The sequence below is a fragment of the Spinacia oleracea genome, chromosome 1 (genome assembly GCF_020520425.1).
Source record: "Spinacia oleracea cultivar Varoflay chromosome 1, BTI_SOV_V1, whole genome shotgun sequence".
Classification (NCBI taxonomy): domain Eukaryota; kingdom Viridiplantae; phylum Streptophyta; class Magnoliopsida; order Caryophyllales; family Amaranthaceae; genus Spinacia; species Spinacia oleracea.
This window is the reverse complement of record NC_079487.1, coordinates 53655794-53682148: the sequence shown is the minus strand read 5'-3', so window position 1 is coordinate 53682148 and position 26355 is coordinate 53655794. Positions and strand designations below refer to the sequence as shown.

General features: G+C 34.0%; 2 protein-coding genes across 2 annotated transcripts; one reads left to right on the top strand and one right to left on the bottom strand.

Moving 5' to 3' along the window:
* The first annotated feature begins 4096 nt into the window (after window positions 1-4096).
* Window positions 4097-16849, top strand: LOC110777259 (protein PTST, chloroplastic). Its single transcript, XM_021981863.2, has 9 exons — window positions 4097-4308; window positions 4402-4436; window positions 6735-7041; window positions 7644-7733; window positions 13343-13411; window positions 13697-13802; window positions 14340-14428; window positions 16321-16433; window positions 16556-16849. Exons 2-9 carry the CDS (start codon window positions 4408-4410, stop codon window positions 16656-16658), a joined length of 906 nt encoding a protein of 301 aa, XP_021837555.1. The 5' UTR covers window positions 4097-4308; window positions 4402-4407; the 3' UTR covers window positions 16659-16849.
* An 812-nt stretch (window positions 16850-17661) lies between these two features.
* LOC110777260 (putative methylesterase 11, chloroplastic) lies at window positions 17662-22057 on the bottom strand. The gene is made up of 5 exons (XM_021981864.2): window positions 21477-22057; window positions 19722-19958; window positions 19306-19449; window positions 18512-18643; window positions 17662-18131 (listed from the first exon to the last, which is right to left on the bottom strand). Exons 1-5 carry the CDS (start codon window positions 21870-21872, stop codon window positions 17820-17822), a joined length of 1221 nt encoding a protein of 406 aa, XP_021837556.1. The 5' UTR covers window positions 21873-22057; the 3' UTR covers window positions 17662-17819.
* Between the last annotated feature and the right edge of the window lie 4298 nt (window positions 22058-26355).

The following is a 26355-nucleotide window of genomic DNA, read 5'->3' as shown; positions in this document are numbered from 1 at the left end:
TTGGCCCGTTTTACGCACGGGCTATATTTTAGGAAAATCAAAATTCAAAAAAATGATAAATTGACATACCAAAATGATAAAGGTATAAATGTATAATACTTCACTAAAAACTTTCACTAATAATTTTGATAGTACGTAGACATACTAAAATTCCCAAGATATATTGAGTGGAAGCATTACTTTTATGAAATACATTATGAGCTCTCCAAGACCACAAATACATTCATAGTTTAGGAGTACACGAAATATCTTTTTATCCAAGGGGTTTTAAAAAAAATGAGAATAAGAGAAATATGCTAGTACGAAGTAACTAAGTTAAGCATATGTATTCTTTGAATTAAACCAAAGGAATCAACAAATCTTCAATATGCTAAGAAATTCACCATTGTTTTTTTATTGGATTAAAAACTATGTTTCAGTTGCCAAGTATACATGAAGTTTTGCACCCTATCCTTTGCATCACAATCAAGAAAAATATCCAAAGGGAAAATGACCTAAGAATTAAGAGTTGTGATCAAGAACGACACGTAATATGTCAAAATTCTGGAAAATATCAAAAACTAAACCATTTTTTTAAAACTCAAAATTATACTTATAGAGTTGGGGGTGTGGTAGTAGTAGATGTCATGCAGATTTAAAAACAAAAATGCATCCATGTTTGTCGGTTTTTAAGTCGTTTGTATAAGAACTTGAAATATGATGACGCTTGAGCCAAGTCAGACAACGGGATGCAAAGAAGATGCACCGTTGATTTAAATGGGCTAAAAAAATGGATATAATGATATCTTTAACTAATACCAACCTCACTAGAAGAAATATTTTTCCAAAAAACAATGGGGTGGACATGAATTAGAAGTTCTATAACATAATTTTAACTTCCACCCACCTATAGAAAAATAATAAAATTCTTCAAAATGAAGAAATTTAGCAAAATAAGTCAGGGAGGATTATCGTTCTATAAAAAATCGTAAACATATAGGTTTAATAAATACTCAAATTCATTAACCAGAAAATTATAACGATTTGAAACGTTTCTCATTCTTGATTCACCATAACCGCCAATGTATTAATCAATGTCTCTAATTAAATTGGTCTAAACGGTTTTAAACTAATTAAATTTGGAAAGGGAACGATGAAATGTTGAGGTGACTTATTATGTTTTAGATGAAGAATTGATTATGTATTATTGGCCACATGTCTTCTAAGTGGGCATGATTATGTGTCCGCCACGTGTCTTCAAAACGGTGTTGCTTACGTGTCGTAAAAAGGAAGTTGGTTTTTCTTTTTTAAATACTAGGTATTGATTGATTACATGTGATCTTTTCAAAAGAGAATATATACATAAGAAAATTTAAAATCAAAGAACTAATCAATCATAAATTTTATATAAAGTCATAACAATAAATCATAATATATGTAATAATCTGGGGCGTAGTCCGGACCCATATATATATATATATATATATATATATATATATATATATATATATATATATATATATATATATATATATATATATATATAAAGGAGACATATTTGCTGAAATATTAGAGCGCCACCTAAGATTATTATTGGTTTCGGCCAATGAAAAATAAGATTTCTAATTTATTTTTGAATTAAAAAAATCGAGTGGTATGTAGATAATTAATTAGGGTATTTTAATTAATTAATTATTAATATATACAACTCCATACAAAATCAAACACTCTAATAATTAAAAAATAAATCTAAAATAAAATGAATACAAAATAAAACACTGATCTAAAGAATAAAATTCGTCCAAAATTACAATATTAGAGCACCACGTAGAAAATCTAATGAGTTTCGACCAACGAAAAATAAGATTTCAAATTTATTTTTGAATAAAAAAAATCGAGTGCCACATAGATAAATAATTATGTGTCACATATATATTTTCATAAATTAATTACTAATATTACGCATATACAACTTCATCCGAAGTCAAACACTCTAATAATTAAAAAATAAATCTAAAATCAAACTTAATCCAAAATCAAAAACTAATATAATGTAATATAAAATATAGAAGTTAGTATATATATAGGAGTTTTATTTTAACTTAACAATTTAATAGAATCCGTGCATCGCAATGGCTAAAATCTAATACTATACATTAAAAGACATTTCATCGAACATCTAAATGCCATGTGGCGTTCTCCCTCAATCCATAAATCCATAAATCCATGCTACCAATCCAACTAGTTTTTAGCGCGTGCGATGCACGGCTATTTATTTGCTTGAAAATATTTTCTCTAGATTTGTCGTGACAAACATGGACAGTAATAAGTACAGAGTAGTAGATTCATAATGCAAAAGATTTGAATTTAGAAAAACACAATTCATATTTAAGTCAAACACCACATTACAATAATCAATATCCCATTATAATTCTTAAATTCTTCCACTGAAAGATATACTTCGTATATAGTTCATATGCATCGCTAATATCAATATATTTTCACCCATCTTAAGAGTTAAACTTCCCAATATCAATACATTTTGACCTACAATGCATTAACCTTATCGAATGTGACAACCAAGCATAGCATTTACATTGAAATTTCTTTCATATCATCTCCCTTAGTTTCAACAATCACTCTTGGCATAATTTCAATTGATCCTTTGTACAAATAGTTAAAATGATACATGAATGTCTTTGGTTCATCACCATTTTTCATATTATATTTCGCAACAACCTATTATTGGTGCTAATAATATTTTTTCTCAACGATATGTCCTTTTTTACACCTGTTATATGGCAGTGGAAGAAAAAAAATGGTTTACGACAATATCAGCAACATTTACAAAACTTTCCTAAATCAAACATGGATTTATCAAACAATAATTCGCAATCCCATCAAACAAATTACAATTAAAACGAATCTCAACAGAAAAATAAATAAAACAAAAACAAACAGTTAAGGATTAGCAATACTTACCAGATTATTGCACTATCAATCTCAGATAAAACAACTACTACTAATACAATTAATGATTAATTAGAGTCAATGGCAAAAAACAAAATGCTTATTCAAATAAGGTAATGGCACTAATTGTCAATGTTTATAAATTAATGGGTGGTTGATCCGAATTTCTCATAAAAAAATTAATTAAAATACCAATTAAAGCATAAGAATGAAAACAAAAAAAGCAGTAGTTAAACCCACAAATTAGAAAGTAAAAAGTCCCAGGAGAAGCATTTGGCAACACACAAATATTTAGACAATAAATTTGGTAATTTAAAATCAAACTCAATTCCCTTGCGTCATTAACATAGTGATGTTGTATAGTTCAACTGGTACAACAGAACAATAAACAATCAATACCTACACAAAACGACTCGAAATTGAAAATCTACGGGAAATTTTTTGAAAATTTAAACCTAAAAGGGAAAACAACAATAATATATCTAATCGATATTAAGAGGTATAATAGTAGGTTTCTATTGTCGGTTACGGCAAACAATAACATCACATACTTACATTAATGATCGAGGGAAGAAAGTTGATGTAAATTGTATGATTTATTAATGCCAGTATATTGCCTATTTGGAAGAGAATTTTGTTTCCAAACGCTCATACAGGATTTGGAAGGAGGAGGAGCATGAGAGAAACGAAGGTTAGAGATGTGTTGATTGAGTTGTTTTTTTTTTTTTTAATGAAAGGTGAAAGTGAATATTTGAAACGGCGTGAGTGATAAATAAATTTCTAAAAAAATAACCATTTTAAAATAAAGGGACACGTGGCGCTCTAAATGTCTTTTAAATTTCCCTGCTATTAAATAGTATAATAGATTTCATTTAAAAAGTGAGAAATATTGTTTGCATAAGATTTGAACATGTGGCCTCTTGTTTCACCACTAGAGTGTTATTCAATTGAGCTATGATCTTATGTGTTATCTTTGCAAAATTAATATTGATATACTCCATAATACAGAAAAATTATATTGTGAAAGTATTAAAACATAATGTTATTAAGCCTATAATAATTACTAGTAATTATTATTCACATAATAATCCGGGTATCGTCCGAGCCCAAATAATAGTTGTCACTAAGGTAGATTTTGTATTCCCTAAACGGTAAAACAGAATCCCTAAACACCGTCAAATCCCAGTAGGGGGCAAACGCAAGAAGCTGTTTCACCTTTCACGGCTCTTGCTTCGTCATCTCTCACTCGTACTCTTCCTGCTTTCTAAATTCTGATGCAATTCTCCCAACATTTCCAAACACATTCAATCTTCCTGTCACCATTTTCTCTCTCCTCCATTTTCGCTCTGTAATTTTCAGGTACAATTTCCATTTCTAATTGCATTGCAAAATTTAAATAAGCAATTGATTAAATTGTTTTCCTCTTTAATTTGATTTCAACTGTTTTTTTAGGAATTGATGGGGTGCCACGCCATTGGAACTGTGTGGTAAACATAACATACGTATTCTTTTTCGGAATAATTTATTTTAATATTAGTGTAAAGTACGGAATAATTTTAATTAATTTAACTAAACTGATTACTATAAATCTTTTATTAATATCTATAAATGGAAAAAGAAAAATTTCAAGTTTAGTTGTAATTAATTTGGTCTATGCTTGATACTGTTGATCAAATTTTGTTATTGACTGCCATACATTTCAAAAGTAATAATTTTTGATTTTTTATGCCGGATGATTATTTTTAAATGGAAATGTATGTATCAATACTGATTTATGAATAGTAAAAATAACATTGCCATTTTCGTAATGAAATCCGTAAAAAAAAAAAAAAAGATGGAAATTAGAAATGAAACAAAAAAATTGAATAAAATGAATAAAATTTGAGCTTGAATGTATATCTTGAAAGTATTTTTACGATTATGATGTGATTTGTATTATTTATCAATAACAGTTATTGATTTGAAATCACCTTTATAAGTTGCTGCTATCTAAGCAACTGAACTGGCTCGTGTTGGGGTTAAGATAACTCATGTTGGGTGTCCGGACAGTCCAGACAGTCCGGTCATGTGTGTGTGTTTGGGCGAGCACGTGCATACATGTTTTTCCCTTTCGGTCATAGTTGGAAGGATTTAATTGTCTAGTTTAATCTTTATAGGGATAAGAAAGTTTGTTAGGCTGTGAAATGCATTGTGAATTTAAGTGCCCATAATTTCAGCTAATATGTATTGCTAGGAGCCTAGGAAGGATGGTAAGAGAGTGGATGTCGGTATATTGGTCGAATATGGTATATGAGCTATGCACTTTGCTTTTTAATTACTAAATCATCGACCTGGCTTCCCACCATGGTAATAAATACAAACTTTTGCCCTTTTGGCTTTTCGCTTTCACTTTTAGCATGGTGCATGATACTCATTCAAAGAAATTTGGGGTGTGTTCATTCTTGAAAGGATTATTTCTGAAAGTTCTTTTGTTGGTGTTTAGTGTACGATATGTTATTAGTGGTGATGGCGATGTTAAGTTGTTAACCAGCAGGCGTTGCCTTGCTTATATTAAGCAACCTTTGAAAGGATAACGCAAAGAATTGAGCTCGGGCCTAACTCGGAATGCCCCTAAGCCTCAGTGAGGGGTTACAACTTTTGGCTTCATCTGGTTTTGATGTTGGGGGTAATAGGGTCACACTAAGATGCTCTGAGATATCAGTCCGATGTTTTGCCAAAAAGTAATTAAATAAAAATTAAAGGTGATGATGACAAGAGTTGCTTAAAACTCTGACAGTAATCTCCAGATTTCTGATTTACAAAAGAAAACAATAATCTAAACAAAATGACAGTGGGAATTCTGCTGTTGTATTGGGATATTCTAGCTTTTTGCAGCCTTGTCAGTATCAGGCTTGTGTGACTATATATATTGGAATTAATATTAACCATGGTTGAATAACTATCATATTAAGTTAAAACAAATGTCAAAAACATGTTTGGGACAGCTTTCAGATATATTTGACTCTTTGTTCATTTTTGGCTTATGTAGCACCATCTTCTTTAGCTTGGATTTGTGGGAGTCCCCTTTCATCTATGTGTTGTCAATGTACTTCCTACTGATGATGGACATGGGATAAAGAAACATTTGATCTGACTCTTGATACCTAGGTGTTATGGTCGACTCAACTGGAAAATATACTTCAAACTTCATAGCTCTTGAGAGAATCGCAAAAGTCCTGAAATGTGATACTGTATCGTCTATCCTGCAATTCTTAAATCAAAATTATTTTATGATTGAAACTAAATTAAACAGGACGCAATATGAAATGGAGAAAAACTTGTCCCTCTACTCCTCTAGTGTATGTGATTTACAAGTTTAGTTATTCAATCAACCATTACATTTTACTACCTAGTAACAGCTGCTAACCTTATTTGTAGAAACTAAGGGCAGAGGGGGAGTAACAAAATATTCTTCCATTTACATTTCTGAATATGTTATTGAAAGGAGGTCATTACTTGGTTGTGGGTCAGCTTTTTGATAATCCTGCAATTTCACATTAAACAAAGAAGATATTCTGGGATATTCAAACATTTTCTCATCTTATTGCCAAAGTGCATCCTTTGTTTGTTTTAATTTCATGTTTGCAATACAGAATTCAATTTCTTAGCTTTGCAAGGGAGAGGAAAAGGGAAGACTTGTTATTTTTGAAATGTTGACGATTGGTGATGCTGTAGTCTTCAAGCCTGTTTCTCTTTGCAAATTGCAATCTAAATGTTTGTATGTGTTACTCACAAATGCAAACTAGGTATTGCCCAGATGAGCCACTGCTGTATCTTTCCCGGAGTAAAGTTAAATCAAATTTGAACAACGCTCGCCGTGTTCGCTGTAATGTAGCATCAAAAACTGCAGGAACTCGTTTTCACAATTTAACTCATGTTCATCAAATTACGAGTGGGAAATATTCTCCCTTACACAGCTTGTGGCGAGCTTATGCTACACCAGTTGGCCTGGAAGAGCAGTCCTCATCAGGGTCTTCAGAGATCCAGGACGATGAAACTGTTTCTGCAGATCCTGCAGAAGAGAGACTTGCTAAGCCACCTAGTAGTAATGAGGTAAGCTTGAATACTGTCAGTGTGCATAGGAAAAGCACAAAAGTAAGTGTCACCATGACAAGAAAGTTTAATAGTGTGATCCGGTGTGTGAAGTTGATTAGTATTAGGAATTGTCGGCATAATTACATTTATATGACATAGTTTTTTTTATGACAACAAAATCAGGCCATTGCAAAGTGGTCAAAAAATGTACGGTGGATAGGTTTGCGTCATAGAAAGTCAGAAAGTGATTTGTTTGGTGACAAAACTTTTATTGATTATCTTTAGCTTTGGGTGCTTTTCTCAAAGTAGATTCAGTGTGTTCAATCAAATGTGTTGCTTCTGGTATTTCTAAAGGAATATTTGTAGCTTTCTAAAAAGTTATAATAGTTTAACTTTATACTGACCATCTAGAATGGGTTTTAGGAACCTAAGGGAAACTTAGTAACAGCATTGATGTTTCTAGGTTTTACCCTGCTATTCTTATTTGGTAATTGATTTTAGCTAGATTTTTGTGTGGCTTTTGGCTTTTATTTTTTATGTGGTCAAAGTGTCAAACGGCCAAAAGGAGTGCAAATTGGTGAAATAACATTTGTAACAATGTGTTATGTGTATATGTGCAGTTGAAGTCGTTGCTTGCAGATTCCGAGAGATCAAAACTGGTGAAAAAGTTGAGTGAAGCCAATCAACACAACCGCTTTCTGATACGGCAGGTTTTTATTTCAACTTTAATTTATTCGCTCCTTTAGTTACTATTCGAAATCTATTATTGCAGCTATATTGTTATCGTTTGTTTGTCATATTGATAATTCCCTACCCAAAATGAAAATGGTTCGTAAATACTAACCAAGAAATTTCTGCATTCAGTTTTATATCACTTCATTTGTAAACATTTACACTCGCGTGTGATCTATAGCATTGGAAGACGAAAAAATATTGGATGTAACCTCTGGCCAGATTTTGTTGTAGTTGTTTATTGGCTATGGAGATCAAATAATGATTTGACTATATTTAAATATGGAGTGCTCGGGACAAAATTATCCGATGATTAGAAATTTGAATACTCTTCAATGAAGTAAAACTTGTACAAAATGAGTCATTATCTCAAAGATGTGTATATTATCCTTGAATTTTTATGGTGATACAATTTCTAAATTTTCCAAGTGATCAATCAATGTTAGGTAGTAAATGAATCAAGGTCATTAATACAAAGATTTTTTTTCAATATTTTATTTTTAAAAGTAAAAGCACATGTTTAGAGAGAACCTAATGAGTATAACTTTAGATGTGTCCACTAAGAAAATATTGAAAAAATTTCACCGTCTGCGACACTGGCAATGCTGCCCTCCCGAGCGATGTTACATGGAATATGGTTTGAGCGGGACTTGGTACGGGAAGTTAGTCTTTTAAAAAATATTAGTAGTAAATCAATCTGATTTTTAAAGTTAAAAGTTAAAAGAAGAAGAGGATAAAAAGGTAAATACATATAAATAATAAATAAATAAATGGTATTGTCAAAAAGCAAAGTCATGTGGGTTCCACAAGTTAGAGAGAGAAAGCTAGGGTTTATGAAGAAATTCTTCATTGTGTTCACGCTTGTGCTCGTGAGTGAGAATTAGGGAGAGAATTCGCTCAATACTATTGTAAATTCTAATTTTAAATCAATACAACATAGTCTCCAAGTTAAGGGTGAGTTTTATACTTTATTAGTCTTCAAGCACATTGCTTGAAGGTTTTTCCCACCTTCCGAATTTGTGTTATCTTGCTTTCAATTTTCTTAATTGTTCCAATTTGTTCTTGCCTACTTACTCCAATAATGATCAATTGCTCTAATAGAATGTTTTTTCTCTCTGTCGTTGCTTTGTGTTCTCTCGGAAGAATGGTAGTTTCAATGTCTTCAGCTAAGTTTAATGTGATATATCATGCCTTATAGATAGCAACTAGGTAATACCTCCTTCGTTTAGTTTTTTCTTTACTTGCACCATTTGATATTTCACTCTAGCCAATGCAAATCTTTAGCTGGTAATATCTCTAATTACACAATAGTTAAAATTATAAAAAGTTGATATTTTGAAAATATATATTTGACAGAATCTAACAAGATCCCAAATGACTAAATAATTCATTATGTATAAATCACAAAAAAATTGATAAAAGATAGTGCATGAATAGCGTAAAATAGGAAATGTTGCAAGTAAAAAAAAACGGATGAAGTATAACTTAATCAAATATGTATGTAACCAAGACAATATCGTATAAGTTACGTTGACTTATTCTTTACTTTCCCACTCCATGTATGGCTTCCACTTACACAACCCACGGCTAGCTTCCCTTATGGGGCTAGTAAGTGCTTGTTGCTTGACCCATTTTATTCTTCTTTTAGAGCACATATTTGTTGGGTATGAGCTCTGGAGCTATAGTAGAGCTCAACATACGTAGAGATTCAATCATACTATTGTGTATGACCAATAGGATTAGTTACGGTTAAGTGGCAGTCCTGTTTACATTGTTCATGCTAATCGATATCGGTTCCCATGAGAGCATGCGGGCCAACTTGTTTCTTATCGTGAAACTCGTTGCCCATTCTAGTATTTGTTGTTGCAAATATCTCGGTGTGCTCTTGAAACAAGTTATTGAGCTCTTGATTGAGTAGTTGCTGGCGACGCCGGTCCACCGGGAAAATTTCTTTGAATTTCCTCTGATAAATGATTTCGTTGCGAGCTACACTGAATTCTTAGAATTCTAGAGCTAGACAAATATTCAACACATAGGTAAATAATAGAGGGGAAAAAGTTGGTAAAATGAAGAGAAGCCTTTGTTGAAACAATTTTCCTATGATGCTCGGACTCGGCTCACCACCCCTCCATACCGGTGTCGACACGACGCGACCCGGGTGCGGACACGGAATCCGGATCGGACCCGCCGGAGAGAAAGTGGACTCGGCACTCACTAACCCTAGATCTACAATTGAATCTCAAATCCAGAAAATCATGAGCTGAAACCTTAGGGCTTTTATCTGGCCGGAAAAGATGAATAGATCGGAACCACGAAGTTGTCGGTTTTCTTCTTATCGTCGATTTTTTTTCTTTCTAACCGTCGACTGCTGAGTGCTGGTTCTCATTTTCTTTTCTTTTTTTATATTTTTTTTATGTGGGGTTGGGTAGGTGGAAGAAAAGTCAGTGATTCATTTATTCTACCTCTTTTTCTGTTTTTTTTACTTAATTGGTGGGGTAGGTACTCTAGGTAGTCTAGACTCTTGAGTCCTTTTACCTCTTTTTCTGTTTTTTTACTTCATTTAAAATATGAGCAATAAATATGGCATCTTTATTTAAAAAGTTTGACTTTTCTTACCTAATACTTAAATTATGTATATTTAAAAAAACTAATAACCAATACTTTTTTTTAAAAAAATCCACAAATAAAAGTTAAAAAATCTTTATTTTGTTTTTGCATTGCCGTGTCCCCGAGTCCAAATACAAGTTTTGAACCCTTTCAAAACGTGTCCCCGAGTCCTTGATTTTTGAGTTCCTCGTGTCGGACACTCGGATCCCTTACCCGGGTCCGACACCCGTACCCGAGTCCGAGCATCCTAGCAATTTTCAACTTGTATCTACAGAAAAACGCAAAAGGAAACTTCTACTTTTTTTCTACTGGTGTTATTAATGTTCTAATGTAGCAATCCGATGCTAAGGGGAGGTGAGACTTTATTCGTTAAGTTGTAGCTTGTGGGGCTTCTCCAACCTTTCATATAAGGTGGGGGAAGTTACTACTACTTTAAATCCTAGGTGTTTCGTAGTTTTGTGTTGTACTCCTTTACTTGGTAAGTAATAAGATCTTTATATTTGCCCCAGAAAAGGGTAAAGGGGATCTCCTTACCTCAAACCTTTCCTTGAGAAACACATGTAAAGACCCATTGATCACAATAGAGAACATAGGAGAGGACACATCATTTCTTCAAGAGACTCCCAGTCCATTGTGTCATATGCCTCTTTGAGATCCAATTTTATCATCAACTAGCAGCGGCCTTCTTTCTTCCATGTTGTTTCACAAATCCTGACGCACCATTACATTGCAACGAAAGAGAACGGGAGGAAGTATATGAAATGAAAGCCTCATTGAATGAGGAGATCTTTAGGAATGCTTTTCATTGTATAGTATAGATGTGTTTATTTAGGAGAAGATTCCTCTTTCCAAACATATTACTCCCTGAGTCTCATTTTACTCATTTTACCCAAAAATTCCTCACAAAAAATGGTCAAATGGGGAAAGTAAAACGAGAAGGAGGGAGTAGTATTCTCATTTTCCTTTGTTGGATTGTAAAGGAGAGAGTGATGTTTCTAGATTGGAATTAAGTTTACGAAGAGTGGAAAAGATTTTCTTCATTTGGTGAAGGGATGGCATGTTTCCGTAATTCCATCTCATTGCTTTACAATTAACATTCTCCTTCACCCCCCTTCATTGCCTCCACTTCATCTCCCCCTCTTCCCTTCTTATTCTTGTGGCAACTAACCAAAGTACCAAACAAAAAATTCAATAACTGATTGACGTTGAAGTACCGCAATACGTAATATCTATTAACAATGAAATTCAGTTGCATATTTGAGATTGATGTTGAAACATAGCATATTGTGAATCTACTTACTTGAAAACAAAAGGAAGAAGGGATGGAAGGAAATGATGCGAAAGCTTGTATTGTAAGAACATGTGTTCTTTTGTTAACAACTCACTATGTAATACATTATGAGCATTTGATTAATTGCGAACTGATTCTCTGGTGACTGAGATGGTGTGAACAAAAGCCAGTGTTTATGAGATTATGTGTTAACTATATTGTCTCCTTTTTTCTGAATTTTCTTCCAATTGGTTCACCCTTTCACAACCTCCTATATAAGAAAAAGGTCTTCCAATTTTTTTGAATATTATGATTAATTTGTTGTATCACATAAACCATAAGTCGCTTGCATTGAATATGTTGGGAGTCTTTTTTGAAATCCTCTATAAAGGATACCATTATTCCAAATGTGAGACTTTTTCTTGAATATTGGTGGTGAATTTTTGTCTAGTCTTTGAGAGCAATGTGTTGTGTGATTTCCGAAGTCTATGTTTTTCCTTGTAAAATCACAATGTAAATTCTTTGTGAACATGATATGATTTGTCATGGATTTTCCCATTAGTTTTAGTTATAGGACTACACTAGTTAGGCAATTTAATCTGTGGATGTCTTTCTTTCAGAACATGGCGCCTTTTCTTTGTTGAAATACTCTTACGGCCCATTTGGTAGCCGGTCATAATTTGTATGTAAATTTGTAAGAAAATCAATATCCATTCCCATGGTAATGCTAGTTCACTCAAAATTGTCTATTTTTCTTATTAAACTTCCATTACCATCCATTACCATTTGGGGAGTGGTATTAGGTGGGAGTGCAAGCTTATGAATAAAAACACTAAGGTCCTGTTTGGTTAGGAGCTGTTAGCTGATAGCTGGTTTGACTAGCTGTTAGCTGTTTGCATTAGCTGATTTGACTAGCTGGTTGCATTAGCTGTTTGTGTAAAAGTATTTGGTAAATTAGCTGATAGCTGTTAGCTGTTTAATATGTAAAATGACCATTAAGGACATTGACATACTTTGTTTCTTATTAATATTAGACATATATTTTATTGTGTTAATTTTTTCTCTCTATATTTTTCTAATAAACATTGACTAAATAATATATATATTTTTTAAATAATTCTTTATTGAATTTTTTTAATATATATTTTTCAAATAGATAAATATTACTAATGAAATTTTAAGTATGATTGCAATATACTTCAATTGCTTCAAAGTACTAATATAAAATTTATTACAACAAAAAACGAATCTAGTAAATATGATGAAATGAAAAAGAAAGTGTGAGTAATGTATTTAGGAGAAAATATGTAGGGTACCAAGGTTGATAGTGGTTGTAATAATAGGCAATAGTAGGACAAAATAGTCATTTTCATACACTTTTTCAAACCTCTAATTGCAAAAAGCTCCTATATTGAGCTTTTTCAAAATTAGCTTTTTCACCCCAAAACTCTCTCCCAATCCTCTCCTAACCAAACACTCCCAATTAGCTTTTTCTAAAAGTCAAACCTCTAATTCACCCCAAAAAGCTCTTTTTCCCTCAAACCTCACCTAACCAAACACCCCCTAAGTTTGAGATAAAGTTTCATTACCATGGACATTATGATGTTATTTCTCTTGCCGAATAACACTTAGATTTATTCCCATTCCCACCATTTATTACCGGCTACTAAACAGGCCGTTAGGGCTCTTGTTGATAATTTTTTTTTACAGCTGCAAGGAAGAGAAGATGCTTTGGTTAATTTCAAGAGTGAACTTGCTGTTCTGGAACAAGAAATTCAGGTATCAATTTTAAAATGCTTGCTAGTGGGGCATGGGTTATGCAGATGCTTTTTTGTCTTTATTGAATGATCTATTCTGATTTAACGGATGGAGTTAATAGTTTTCTTCAAGGTTAGTTCCAGTAATATCCTGTCTGAATATTCGTTAATCATTGGCAAAACAAAAAAGTTCCTTTTTATTTATTTTTGGTCCTGATTTTGATTTAATTTTTTCTGACTCTACAATATGGTTTGAAGTAGTTGGTTTTGTGAACTTAATATTTTATGAACTAGCTCTTGTATACAGGCACTTGTTGCACTGGCAGATGAAATAGCAAAAGCTGGTATTCCAGAAGGTTCAAGGAAGATCAATGGAAAATACGTCCACTCTCATCTAGCTTCCCGGTTAGAAGGTACACTTGCCTTTTATTCCTTTTAGGGTTTCTTTTGGATGTTGGAATAGCAAAGATGTTTTCTCTCTCGTACTGGTTGCAAATTTTCCATTCTTTTCATGGTAGCAAACCATGCCATATCATACTACCGATCCAGTGTCTATTATCTCCCTACCTATAGTGGGGTGAGAAGGTGAGATGTCACTGCCAGTACAGAGACGTGTTTTTTTCCCTTTTCATTTCATAAGTTATCCTAAAATAGGATATAGTAAATGGAGCGCTCATAATTGCACGAGAGATATTTGGGGAAGTCTTTGGTTAATACTCTCCCTACCCGTGTACCAAACAAGCTGCTAGACTGCATCTGTCGATAACCTGGGGGCTGGGAAGGGGGGTTGAGGAGATGTGGTTTGTATTATGGTTCTTACAAAGTACCAATGTCTCAACTCATATCAACTTCAAATAATTCATCACTTCTAACTTCTTTTTCCTGACCTCATTTCCAGAAGTGAGGATAACAGAATCAGAAATTTATTATTAGATTGTTTCTCTTTCCAGCTGTGCAGAAAAAGTTACAGGACCAGATAAAGGATGTGGCTGCTGCACAGTCCAAGGAGGTGCCAGTATTTTGGATTGGTATGGCTGAGGTAAGAATGAAAAGTTACTTGCACTAGTTTGTTCTGCTAATCTAGTCTCTACTTAACACGTGACTATACTTTTTCTACGTTAAAAGGTTTTGAGATCGAATATGCATCCAAAATATGACATTCTTGTTTTCATATGTGGTTATTAGCTTTTGATTTGACTTTTAGAGTTTTAGCACAACTCCAAAGTAGTGTATGCAACCGTATCCAATATGAACCCTGTTGCTTACAATATGTTACTAGCCTCATTGACCTTGTTGCTTACAATGTGCTACTAGCTTCATTTCTCCCCTCAGAATTGATGTGGAGAGCTCTAAAATCAGCTCTAATTAAAAAGAGTATAATTTTATATATGCTTGTCTAACAAATAAGCATTAGAATAACTCAGGGACCACCGGTCTATGTTATGGATGCTTCTTAATAATGTCTTTAGACAGGAATTTTATAATTTACAAAACTGATCTTTCAAATGAAGTCCTTTTACGAACACTTGCTGCTTGAGAAAGACTGATCTTGCGAGGTATTTATTTCAATTGTATAGAGAGATTTTAGAAATTACACTTTTACACCTATGTAGGAATGTTGATAGAACAGGGTTTAGGGTGTTAAATCCCTTGAGAAAATACCCGGATTTTTTAAAATGTTTTTTTCCACTCAAATGGTTGCATGAGAATAATCATAGACAGTAGCATGGATACGGAAAATACATAACGCTAAATTATAATAGACGGAGAAACATATTATTCAGAAAAGGTGAAATTTGTGTCTTTCATATTATTAAAGACGGCATGTAATCTTCAAAGAAAGACAAAACTACATAAGGTTTGATAAATACAATGACATTGAGCTAGATCAAGACTATTGAAGCATTTCTGGGACCACAACTAAAGACATTTTTGAAAATCGTGTGTAAGATACTTAAAGCTCAAAACCAAGATACATCAATTTGAAGATTATATCATAAATTGGCACAAAAAGTCCGAAATAAAATTTAACATTTCTGAATTTATTGAATATAGTTGATGCATAGCATTAGTCAAAATTCATATGTATGGTTAAAAAAAATTAAAGATGGACGAAAATGGCACAAGTGCAGGATGAAGCATTGAGCATGATCACAACATATTAAGGCTACAGATTTCAGTTTTGACTAAAGACTGGGCATATTTGAGAAACAAGTTCCAGGCATTATTGACAGCTATCAATTACAGCAAACCAGTACCAATTAGGAGAGAAATATTTAGGAATTGACATTGTTTGGTGAAGCACTTGGGGAAATCAGGGGTTTGAAGAGAGAGGAAACCAAGAGGCAGAGTGGCATTGCCTGCGGCACAGGCAGTGGGATTTGTGCAGGTTAATCATTAGGGGGAATTAATGCATGAAACGCCATTATATTCTCATGTTAGATTCCCCACCAAAGTAGGAGGTTATACTGCTGATATTAAGATACTTGGACTGGAAAATTTAAAGCTTGATATCAACTAATCTTTCAATGTAAAATGATTGCTTCAAGTAATGACCAGCATAAAGAACTAAATTTCATGTGAAAGTATATTTTTGTAAAATTGGCAAAGACAAAATTAGTAAAATACTAAAATGTATCATCCCACAACAACACCTTCTCTTGTTGGGCCATCACCTTTGTACACGCGTCCAACCATAATAACTTTTACTTTTATATTTAATTGTTATCTCCTATTATTTTGGGCACAACACGAAGTGCAGAAGGTGTTTCACTGTCTTCCCCTTTACTGGTTATGGTTGAAGCTCTTGATATTTAAGATTGTTTATTGGATTGGTGAGAGTTACTGCTTTTAGTTACTCCGCATCTTTTAAAATTCAGCTTGCCAATAATCTGGAATGCTACGGCGTTAACAACTATAATATGATTTCAGAGTGTGCTAATCATGGGTAGTTTTGATGGATGGAGTCAAGGAAAGAACCTATCCCCAGAGTACACAGGCTCATATACAATGTTTTCCACGACTCTATTGCTCCGACCTGGACGGTATGATTGTTTTTTACCACCTTTGTTCCATGACTATGAAATTCCTTTATTCCAAATTATTGTCTAGCAAGTAAACAAAATATAAATTCCTGATGATGCTAATTCTGTTTTGTGCTGAATAGGTATGAGGTTAAGTTCTTAGTTGATGGGGCGTGGAAATTATCACCAGAGTTACCAACTATTGGCGAAGGGTTAAACCAAAACAATATGTTAGTTGTAGAGTAATTTCTTCCGGTTAAGTTTTTAATAGTCATCCCCTGAAGGATATTTTTCAAACTAAGTAGTGTAGTTACATTTAAAATTAAATCTCGCAATTGGTCTTACAACTTCATGTTCTGATACTCATCTAAAATGTAATAAGGTTTTAACTGATCTAAGATTAAAATAAAAGAATATTGTGTTTACAGAGGTGTGAATCTCGTTGTAATCTTTAATTATGTACCAATTTTGCAAATTGTATGCAATTATTTTCTCTGTACACACGATAAATTGATTTGATTGCATAGAATTGAATTGAATTGTGCTCCATTAGTGATGAAATATCACACATTGAAGTCTAAAGCATGCCATCTGTTAACAATGATTTTGTAACCCTCTATACTTGAATATATATTTTTCGAATTAGACACCAATTCTTCAATACAGCTCACCTTTCTTTTTTCTCTTTCTATATTTGAATTGCAGTAGATGCATCCCTTTCTGTCCTGAGATATTTTCTTTGCTGTGATGAAATACATTGTGTAGCTAGCTAAGATGGTAGGAAGTAAACTTTAAATCCATGAGGTTTGGTATTCAATCCATGCTCTACATGCTTTTTCGGTTGTCGATACCATGATGCTTATTAGGCTTTTATAAACGCCTTTTAATAGATTAGTATAGATTTAATCCAAATATAGATTAATGACATTAGCTTTAGATTTTGGCGGGAAATCTTTCTTGCGAGGCTGTCATGTGGACAGTAATGATCTCAGCGACTATTACTTTAGTAAACGTTATAAATTGAGAGGACGACAACAATCGACTTGAAGTACAAAGGAGGTCGTAGTTAATCGATTTGGTTTGCGGGTAGGTAAAAGACCCCCCGTCACATTCACATCCCTTGAAAATAATAGTTCTCATGTTAGGGAAATCACACGGAGCTATATTAGCATTATTAACAAATCTTTTAGAATTAACCTTTCATCTCTCACTCATTTAAGCATTGGGCCTACTACTACATTGGTGACCATCACTTAAACCAAAACACTCGATATTGTCAGAGGACTGTTTCAGCAAAATTTAAAGGTAGAGCTACATAAAAGCTCCCTGAATAGCCATCTATACATTCTGAACACCACAACTATTCATTATTTAATGTGCAAATGAGGCAATGTCATTAGAGAAATGTCACTTCAAATTAGCATTACCAAGAAAGGATTCACAAACTTGAGGAACTTTTGAAATCTCAACAAAGAGTCTGTGTAAAGCTTGTGGCTTTGAAAAGAATGGTGAATGGTCTGCTCCTTTGAGTCGGAAGACCTGTTCAGGAGGGGCCGCTTTCGTCATTTGTTCTTGTGAAGCGATTGGTATCGCATTATCTTCTGTAGTTTCTATGTAAAACCGCCGTACAGAACCATAGTTCTTATCTAACAGACACAGCTTCTCCAAAACAGGTGCAAATGGTATTGGCCTCATTGACACAGATGCCAGTGCAACGTCCTACACAAAGAAGACAACCGGTTCAGTGACACAGGTATACTTTGAAGATATAAACTGAACAATTCAAGATAAATTTCCCTTTGTCGTGTTATTTTTTGTTCATTTCAGTTCCAGTGCTAATAGTTTTTGCAAGTCAGCAACTAAACTTGTCACATAGTGTCAACAATTCATCCTTCTTAAGCTCTCAGGAATAACCATGATCACCAAGAAAAGGAAAAATGTGACTGACCCTTTGAATGTGTCGTCGTCTAAAGAAAAAACAAAAGTAGTTTGTCTGTTGATTTGGTAGTAAGAATAGCCTCCAGAGTCCAGACAAATGTGGTTGAGGTTTATGATCAATCAAGAAAATTTTAAAACCAGGAGTGGGATATATAATTTACCTTAGTAGGGCTTTGATTAAATAACAACTCCTTCAGCATTGACTTATCAAGATCAATAGCAGTTGGAGGATTATTGTTTCCATTTGCATAAACGAAAACTTGAGCCTGCTTCATTAGGTCCTTGTCCTCTTCCTGATACAAACACGAATAATGTTGTAAGAAAAAAACACTCTCCTAGGTGGTTTGCAGGAACTTTTGAGTTCTATCCCCTTTCCTTCTTAGGTTGCTTTAAAAGTCTTTGATGTAATTCTACACATTAAGCCAATGGGGAAAAACATGCAATGCTGAAGTATAAAAACATCAAACGGGTTTCTATTCCCAGTCAGTCCAGCCTTATGGGCAAAGTACTAGTTTACAATCTAACTCAAACTTGCTATATCTAGAATGGGTAAAGAGATAAATTTTGTTCCGAGCAGCTGCACAGCCCTTGTGCGCTAAGCTTGGGTGTGGTTGAAGTCTTGAAAAACCATCAGAGTGATAGAATGTACTACCGCAAATTTGCTCAAATCAGAAATAAGGTATACAGTGCAGTAGACCAATTTTTGTTCATCACTTTTTCTTTATTTTTTATTATTTTTATGTTACAGCCCTGAAGCATATATTTTAAACTGAACCCCCTAAACAACAGCAGGTAGTAGCCTCTTGAGACACAAAATGAAAATCGTAAGGAATGCCACTACTACTGGAAAATAAATTAAAATGGGTTAAGCTGGGAAGTGTCATTCGTTTCCTTTTTATGGCTCAACTAATTAGCAAACATTTACTTTGTCCATACAAAGAAATCAGGAGCAAACCTGGTGTGAGAAGATATCAAGAGCACTTTGTCCATTAGTCAACATTGTTGCAGCAATGAAAACAGCTTTTGACACTTTAGACGGGAATAATTCCATGGCATATGATATGCACGCACCACCAAAATCATGTCCAACCAAAATCACCTGCATTACGGAACAAGGGGAGAAGAATAGAAAAGATTTGAACAACTTGGTATGGCTAATCAAAATATTCAACAGAAATTAAGGGTCTTTTCCATATGAATCTACCCTGCCTGTTTTCTAACCTAATTTGATTTCCTGCTGATTTTTAGTGCAGAGTGTATATTTTGGAACAACAGAAATGATGTCTAAACAGGAATTGCATTGGAATCTAGACTGAAATTAGATACTGAGATATAAACTCCAACATACTTAACATAAAGAAATAACCTAACCTTTTCTGCATCAGCAAGTTTCTCGAGAAAGTCAGTAAGTGGCTTTACGTATTGTGAGAGACTTGTAATTCCGTTCGTATCAGATGAATGAATTCCAGAACCAGTTAAGTCTATGGCTGTAACCTTATATCCACTTTCTTCTAGCAGTGCAATTGTCTTGTACCAACACCATGCACCAAACCCACCTCCATGGACAAGCACAAAATAATTACTTTCTACGCCATCAAGTTCTCCATCCTGCCATAAAAAATTAGTAAACCAACATAAGGTTTTGTTTTGAATAACTATTATCTCAACTTATTATCCCTTACCAAAATTCATTGGCTTTTATCAGAACTTATTTATCATTGTACTTATTTATCCTTTTACTTATTTCTAATCCAAACCTCGAGTACTTTACCCATTCATGCATGGTAATCGTTTGACATTGAGAGCCTTGGTGTAAATAATATGTAACAAGCAAGGCAACATTTTCCTTTAAGAGCCTAGTTCAGTTCTTAGATTGGCAAACAAACAAAAACGGAAATTATGTTAATGATGAAACATTCTTCATTGTTGTGTAGTTGTATGTTATATCATTCTACAAACAACTTTCCCAAAACACTTCTACTTCCAGTCTGATCTAGATCAATAATTACACAAAAACAGCACAAGAGGGAAATAATTAGCTCTTAATTGGTCCCCCTCTTCACTGTCCGTGGCCCGGCCCGGCGTCACCCCACCATCAGAAAAACAAATAGAAAAGAATTATGAAACATCCCACAACTGATCACATAAATAAACTACCCATCCCACATGCAACCCTTGAACCTAGATCAGGCAAATAAATATATAGGATGTGTACAACTTATTGTACCTAACCATTAACCAAGCACCTGGAAGAAGGGTAACAGTTAGAAGTTGGGACCATTCAACAAGGTACACTCTTTTGCACTTAATGTAGGCGCTTTCCAGATTTTCAACAGTTTTTAATTTTATTCAATTATAATTTATTGATAAAGTTATATCATTACAAAGCTTTATATTTCCATCAACATCATTATCAAAAAAACTAAAAATAAAAATCATCATCATATTATTCTCGGACAAAAAGTAGAACTTATAAACAACACATAAAACATATACAAGGGTCCCAAAAAATTATTTCTTCCAATTTTTTTTTATTTTTTTTTTTTTATAAAAATAACTCTTTTTCTTGTTGTTGAAAATTAAAGGGTAGGCAATTTCGAAGAAAGGGTGGCAGCTGAATTTGATAAACTTGGTTCAGACATAACAAACTTGATCCGCCATTTAACAAACATTGATTATCATTCTCTTTTTTGCTTCCCCAACCCAAACTACTCTTTATTAACAGGAGTGATTAAGTAAACTAACACTGTTTAATTCTGGTAACAATTTATTAACAACTAAAATTTGAAGAAATCCTATTATATTATTAACATGATTCGATATTAGGTTCTCAAGATTTTAATTATAAACTATGCTATCTGACATTCACGAATTAATCACATTGTAATACAAAAATGACAATTGACCAAAGGCTAATTGAATACGGTTTTTTAAGGCAACTAATTTAATAAACAACAAACCAAAAATGACCTTTTCATTTCAATTAAAATTCAGCGAAAATAACACATTCTAATATCTTGTTCAATAGAAAAGGAATTGATGTTAGGTACTACTCATGTGACAATCAAACAATAAAATCCCACAATTAAATTTAAAAAAATAATACAAAATTAGAGGAAAAGGAACCTGATTAAGAAGCTGATGAGGTTGAAGAAGAGGATCAGTAAGAGAACGAGCACGAGTACTAGAACTTCGAGGCAAAGTAACAGCACCATTTTTATTACCACTATTCTTAGAAGTCCCATTAGAAAGTGGGTATCGAAGCGAAGTTGATCGATCAAAAGGCAAAGACGAACCCCCATTCCGCTGCTGTTGAAGAATAATTGCCGCCGCTGCTAGTGCTTGTTGATGTAAAACAGGGTCATCAAATTTGAAAGTCTCTTTCTTAGACGACGACTTCATCCTCGACCACCGGTTGCTTCCGGTGGCGGGGGCTGAGCTTGATCGATTGTATAGCCCTTTTGGGTTTTGCCTTTTGTTAGGTATATCTTGGTAGGATAGGCATGTACAGAGGTTCCCCATTTTTGGTATTGTAGGACAGTATGAGAGAGAAAAACAGAGGAGAAAGGATGGAGGAAGGAAGTGGGTGCACACTTTTATGGCGTTGTATACACTCTGATGTTATGATTTTGTTGTTGTTGTGATTTGCTCTGTGGAAAAAAGGAAAGTTGTTTTGACCCTTAATTATTATGAATGGTGTTGGAAACTTCAGTTTTGCTGCCTCATTTTGACCTTTTTACTTTTTCTAGTTGAAAGTTGAAACATGCATTGTCTTGTACAAGTATAATTTCCAACTTCTAACTTTTAAGTAAGAAAGAAAGAATTGAGGAAAGTTATAAATCAAACTTCCCCAAGCAACACTAACAAAAAAAATAAAAATAGAGAAATGAGATGAAAATGACTTTCTACTAAACTAGAATAAAACTAACTTAGCCCTCAAGCAAACAATTCTACAAAGCTATTAAAAAAAAGCTTAGCTCCGTTACAAATAGACCACAAAGCATAATGATCATGTTCACGCTATAAAAGAACAAGCAATAGCACCTTATCTTGTAGGTTGATCAAGGTCCCAAGAGGTACTTCCCTTAGGGACGGTTGACCTCTTTACGCGGAGGCCTCACTCGTAAACGAATAATTTCGTAAGAAACCACCAATTTGAACTCAATTAGTGAAATGCAAAATGAAAATTTTGAGATTCGCAACAAACAAAGACAATAAATATCATTGGTTGATATGTAATGAAAACTGGACAACCATTAAATCACGAGGATTGATACCTCCATGGTTGAATGATTAGAAGGGTACACTGGAACTGACAAACCTTGAGTTCTTCAATACATAGAGAACGCTATGAAGAACGATATGCTATTGCTAGACTAATAAGCCTCGCCCGATAAGGCTAAAACCTAAGAAAAACTAAGAAATTTAGAAATGTTTTTGTGTTATTGATAGTTGATGATATCCTTCTTCTATCATTTAATCCCTATTTATACTCCTTCCTTGTTGCAGTTGAACTGTGGTTAACGGAAAGTGAGAGTTACTTCCTTTAACTGCCATAATATGTGGAGGAAAAATCGGCCATTTGGCAATTCGTGGTCACGTCAGCTTTCTTTGACTTAATCCGCGTGTTCAATCTAGTAGTGAGGATGGCGTAGAGTCTTGGCTCTTGGGCTGACTTTTCTCTTCTTTATGGGCCTTCATTTGTTGGGTCTAACCGTATAATTGGACTCCAAATGTGGTTTTCGAGTCCATTTATGGTGTTGTATACACTGTGATGTTATGATTTGGTTGTTGTTGTGATTTGCTCTGTGGAAAAAAGGAAAGTTGTTTTGACCCTTAATATTATGAATGGTGTTGGAAACTTCAGTTTTCTTTCCTTATTTTGACCTTCTTACTTTTCTAGTTGAAACATGCATTGCCTTGTACAAGTATAATTTCCAACTTCAACTTTTACTCCGTAAGTAAGAAAGAAAGAATTGAGGAAGGTTATAAATCAAACTTCCCCAAGCAACACTAACAAACAAAATAAAAATTAGAGAAATGAGATGAAATGATTTTCTACTACACTAGAATAAAACAAACTTAGCACTCGAGCAAAAAATTCATCAAAGCTATTTAAAAAAAAGCTTAGTTCTGTTACAAATAGACCATAAAGCATAATGATCATGTTCCCACTATAAAAGAACAAGCAATAGCACCTTATCTTGTAGGTTGATCAAGGTCCCAAAAGGTACTTCCCATAGGGACGGTTGACCTCTTTACGTGGAAGCCTCACTCGTGAACGAGTAATTTCGTAAGAAACCACCAATTTGAACCCAATTAGTGAGTAATAATGCGGAATGAAAAGTATGAGATTAGCAACAAACAAAGATAATAAATATCATTGTTTGATATGTAATGAAAAACAGACGACCTTTAAATCACGAAGATTGATACCTCCATGGTTGAATGTTTAGAAGGGTACACTGGAGCTGACAAACCTTGAGTTCTTCAATACAAAGAGAACGCTATGAAGTACGCTATGCTATTGCTAGACTAATAAGCCTAGAGCTAACTACTGCTAAGGATAAAAGCTAAGAAAAGCTAAGAAATTTAGAAATGTTTTTGTGTTGTTGATGGTTGATGATATCCTTCTTCTACCGTTTAATCCCTATTTATACTCCTTCCTTGTTGCGGTTGAAGTGTGGTTAATGGAAAGTGAGAGTTACTTCCTTTAACTGCCATAATGTGGAGGAAAAACCGGCCATTTGGCAATTTGTGGTCACGTCAGCTTTCTTTGTCCTTGACTTAACCCGCATGTTCAATCCAGTAGTGAGGATAGCGTAGAGTCTTTGCTCATGGGATTTTACCCCTTTCGGGCTACGCTCATCTTGGGCTGACTTTTCTCTTCTTTATGGGCCTTCATTTGTTGGGTCTAACCATATAGTTGGACTCCAAATGTGGTTTTTGGGTCCATTTAACTAGCCACATACCCTTTCTAAGGACAAATTTTAAAACGTGTATAACAAAAAACTCTATAATTTGATAAAGAACCACGTGTATTTATCTTAAATTACCTGGATGAAAAGAAAACATTGTCAAGATTATCATTCGTCTAATATGGGTTGGATGACTCCCATATATGAGTTTTGAAAATGATAGCTTTTGGATTCCCTGTGTTAGTGTGGTTGACTTTATACCATAGACAGACCAATTGATTGTGGCTCTTTGGCTATTTCTTCACTGGCTCTCTTGATTTCATCTCCTGTGGGGAGTAGTGTGATTGGTTTCATGAGGAGTGGGGATTTTTCTCCACAATTTCACATAATATCTGACTCTTGCAGTTTTGGTTGTTTTGTTGTTTATCTGAGGACCAAACTGGTCTATCTCTTCTTCTTCTTCATCGTCTATGATGCTCCAAGGGATGATTTTCTTGGCTATGCATTCATTCCAAATGTTGCAGGCGCATTCGTAGTGCACTACGTCGATTTCATCATTCTTGAGTTGAATGCTTGAGTTGGAGGTTTCGAACATGTGATTGGAGGTTTGAATGCTTGAGTTGGAAATCCGGCATTATGACGCCATTGGATTGAATTTGGTATTTGAATTTTGAAATTTGGACTAGAAAATCAGGCATTATGCTGTCGTTGGATTGAGTTTTGAATTTTGAATTTTGAATTTGGAAACTTGAAATTTGGACTAGAAAATCCGGCATTATGACGTTGTTGGACTTTTGAATTTGGCATTTGTGCGTGAGGCGTGTTTAAGGGCTTTGAATCAAATGGAGTGGCACTCCTAAAAGACCCTAAATCGGCGATTTTAGATGCATGAAGTTTGAATGATGCTCCTAGAGATTAGGTTTCCTAGTTGGAGGCTAATGGTTTTTCAAAGCTAGAACTCGAGGGTATTTGGCGCATTATGAAAAGTTGAGGGTATGTCGTGCGTTTCGTTAAACCTAAGGGATATTTCAAGAAAAAACCAACCTAGAAAATCTAGGTAATTTTGAGGCCCTAATCTCTATATTTTCTACTTTTTATGCTTCTAATCTTCAAGTTTTTCAATAATCCCATGATGTTTATGTGAGTTCATACTCACATAAACTAGGAAATATACAAAAAGGAGTAATCTTTGAGGGGTTTCATACTTGAATGTTCCTTCAAATTCCTTCAATTAAAATTCACCGAAAATTACACATTCTAATATCTTATTCAATAGAAAAGGAATTGATGTTAGGTACTACTCATGTGACAATCAAACAATAAACCTAGGGGTATTTCAAGAAAAAACAAATTCTTTATTATTTTTCTCGTACATAATCAATTAGAATATCACAATTTACCTCACTTGCATATTAATGTATTTATTTTCATATACTACCCATAAACATTCATATTATAAGTGTTGTGAATATTAAAAAACGGATGGAGTATTAAAGTGGCTCCATGTCATCAATCACAAACGTGACCTTTACTATCAGAATGAAAATACACCAGGAATCTCTTTTCCACATTTGAATAAATAAAAAACATGTGGAATATCATTAACATAAAAAAACAGAGGTTGACGAGTGGCCCATCTCTAGTGAGAGAAAATGAAGAAAAAGAAAACCCCTAAGAAACCTCCAGACCCCATAGCTAGCTTCCTCCTCCTCAAGATCTACTCTTTCGTCTTATTCCAAGCAAATTCCAAGTCTTCCTTTCTTTTTCCTCATAAAAGACAAATTTCCCACCTGTAATTTTAGTATAAAGCTTCCAGCGAGATGTAATTGCCTCAAATTGTTTATATATTTAGGTATTATTTTGGGGCTAAGTTCTGCGACTATGTCAAATCGGCGGCCGAATCGCCGGAAGCCAGTAACAATCGGTGTAAATCCGGCATGGACACAAGATCTTAGTGGGATCTCGAAATACTCCTCTGCTTCACAAATTCCTCTTGGATCTTGGGTTGGTATTTCGGAGGTCAGATGTGCTAAGGTCATTCAAAGGGGTGGCTATTCGAACTCCATAGACAAGAGTTGCGTTTTGAT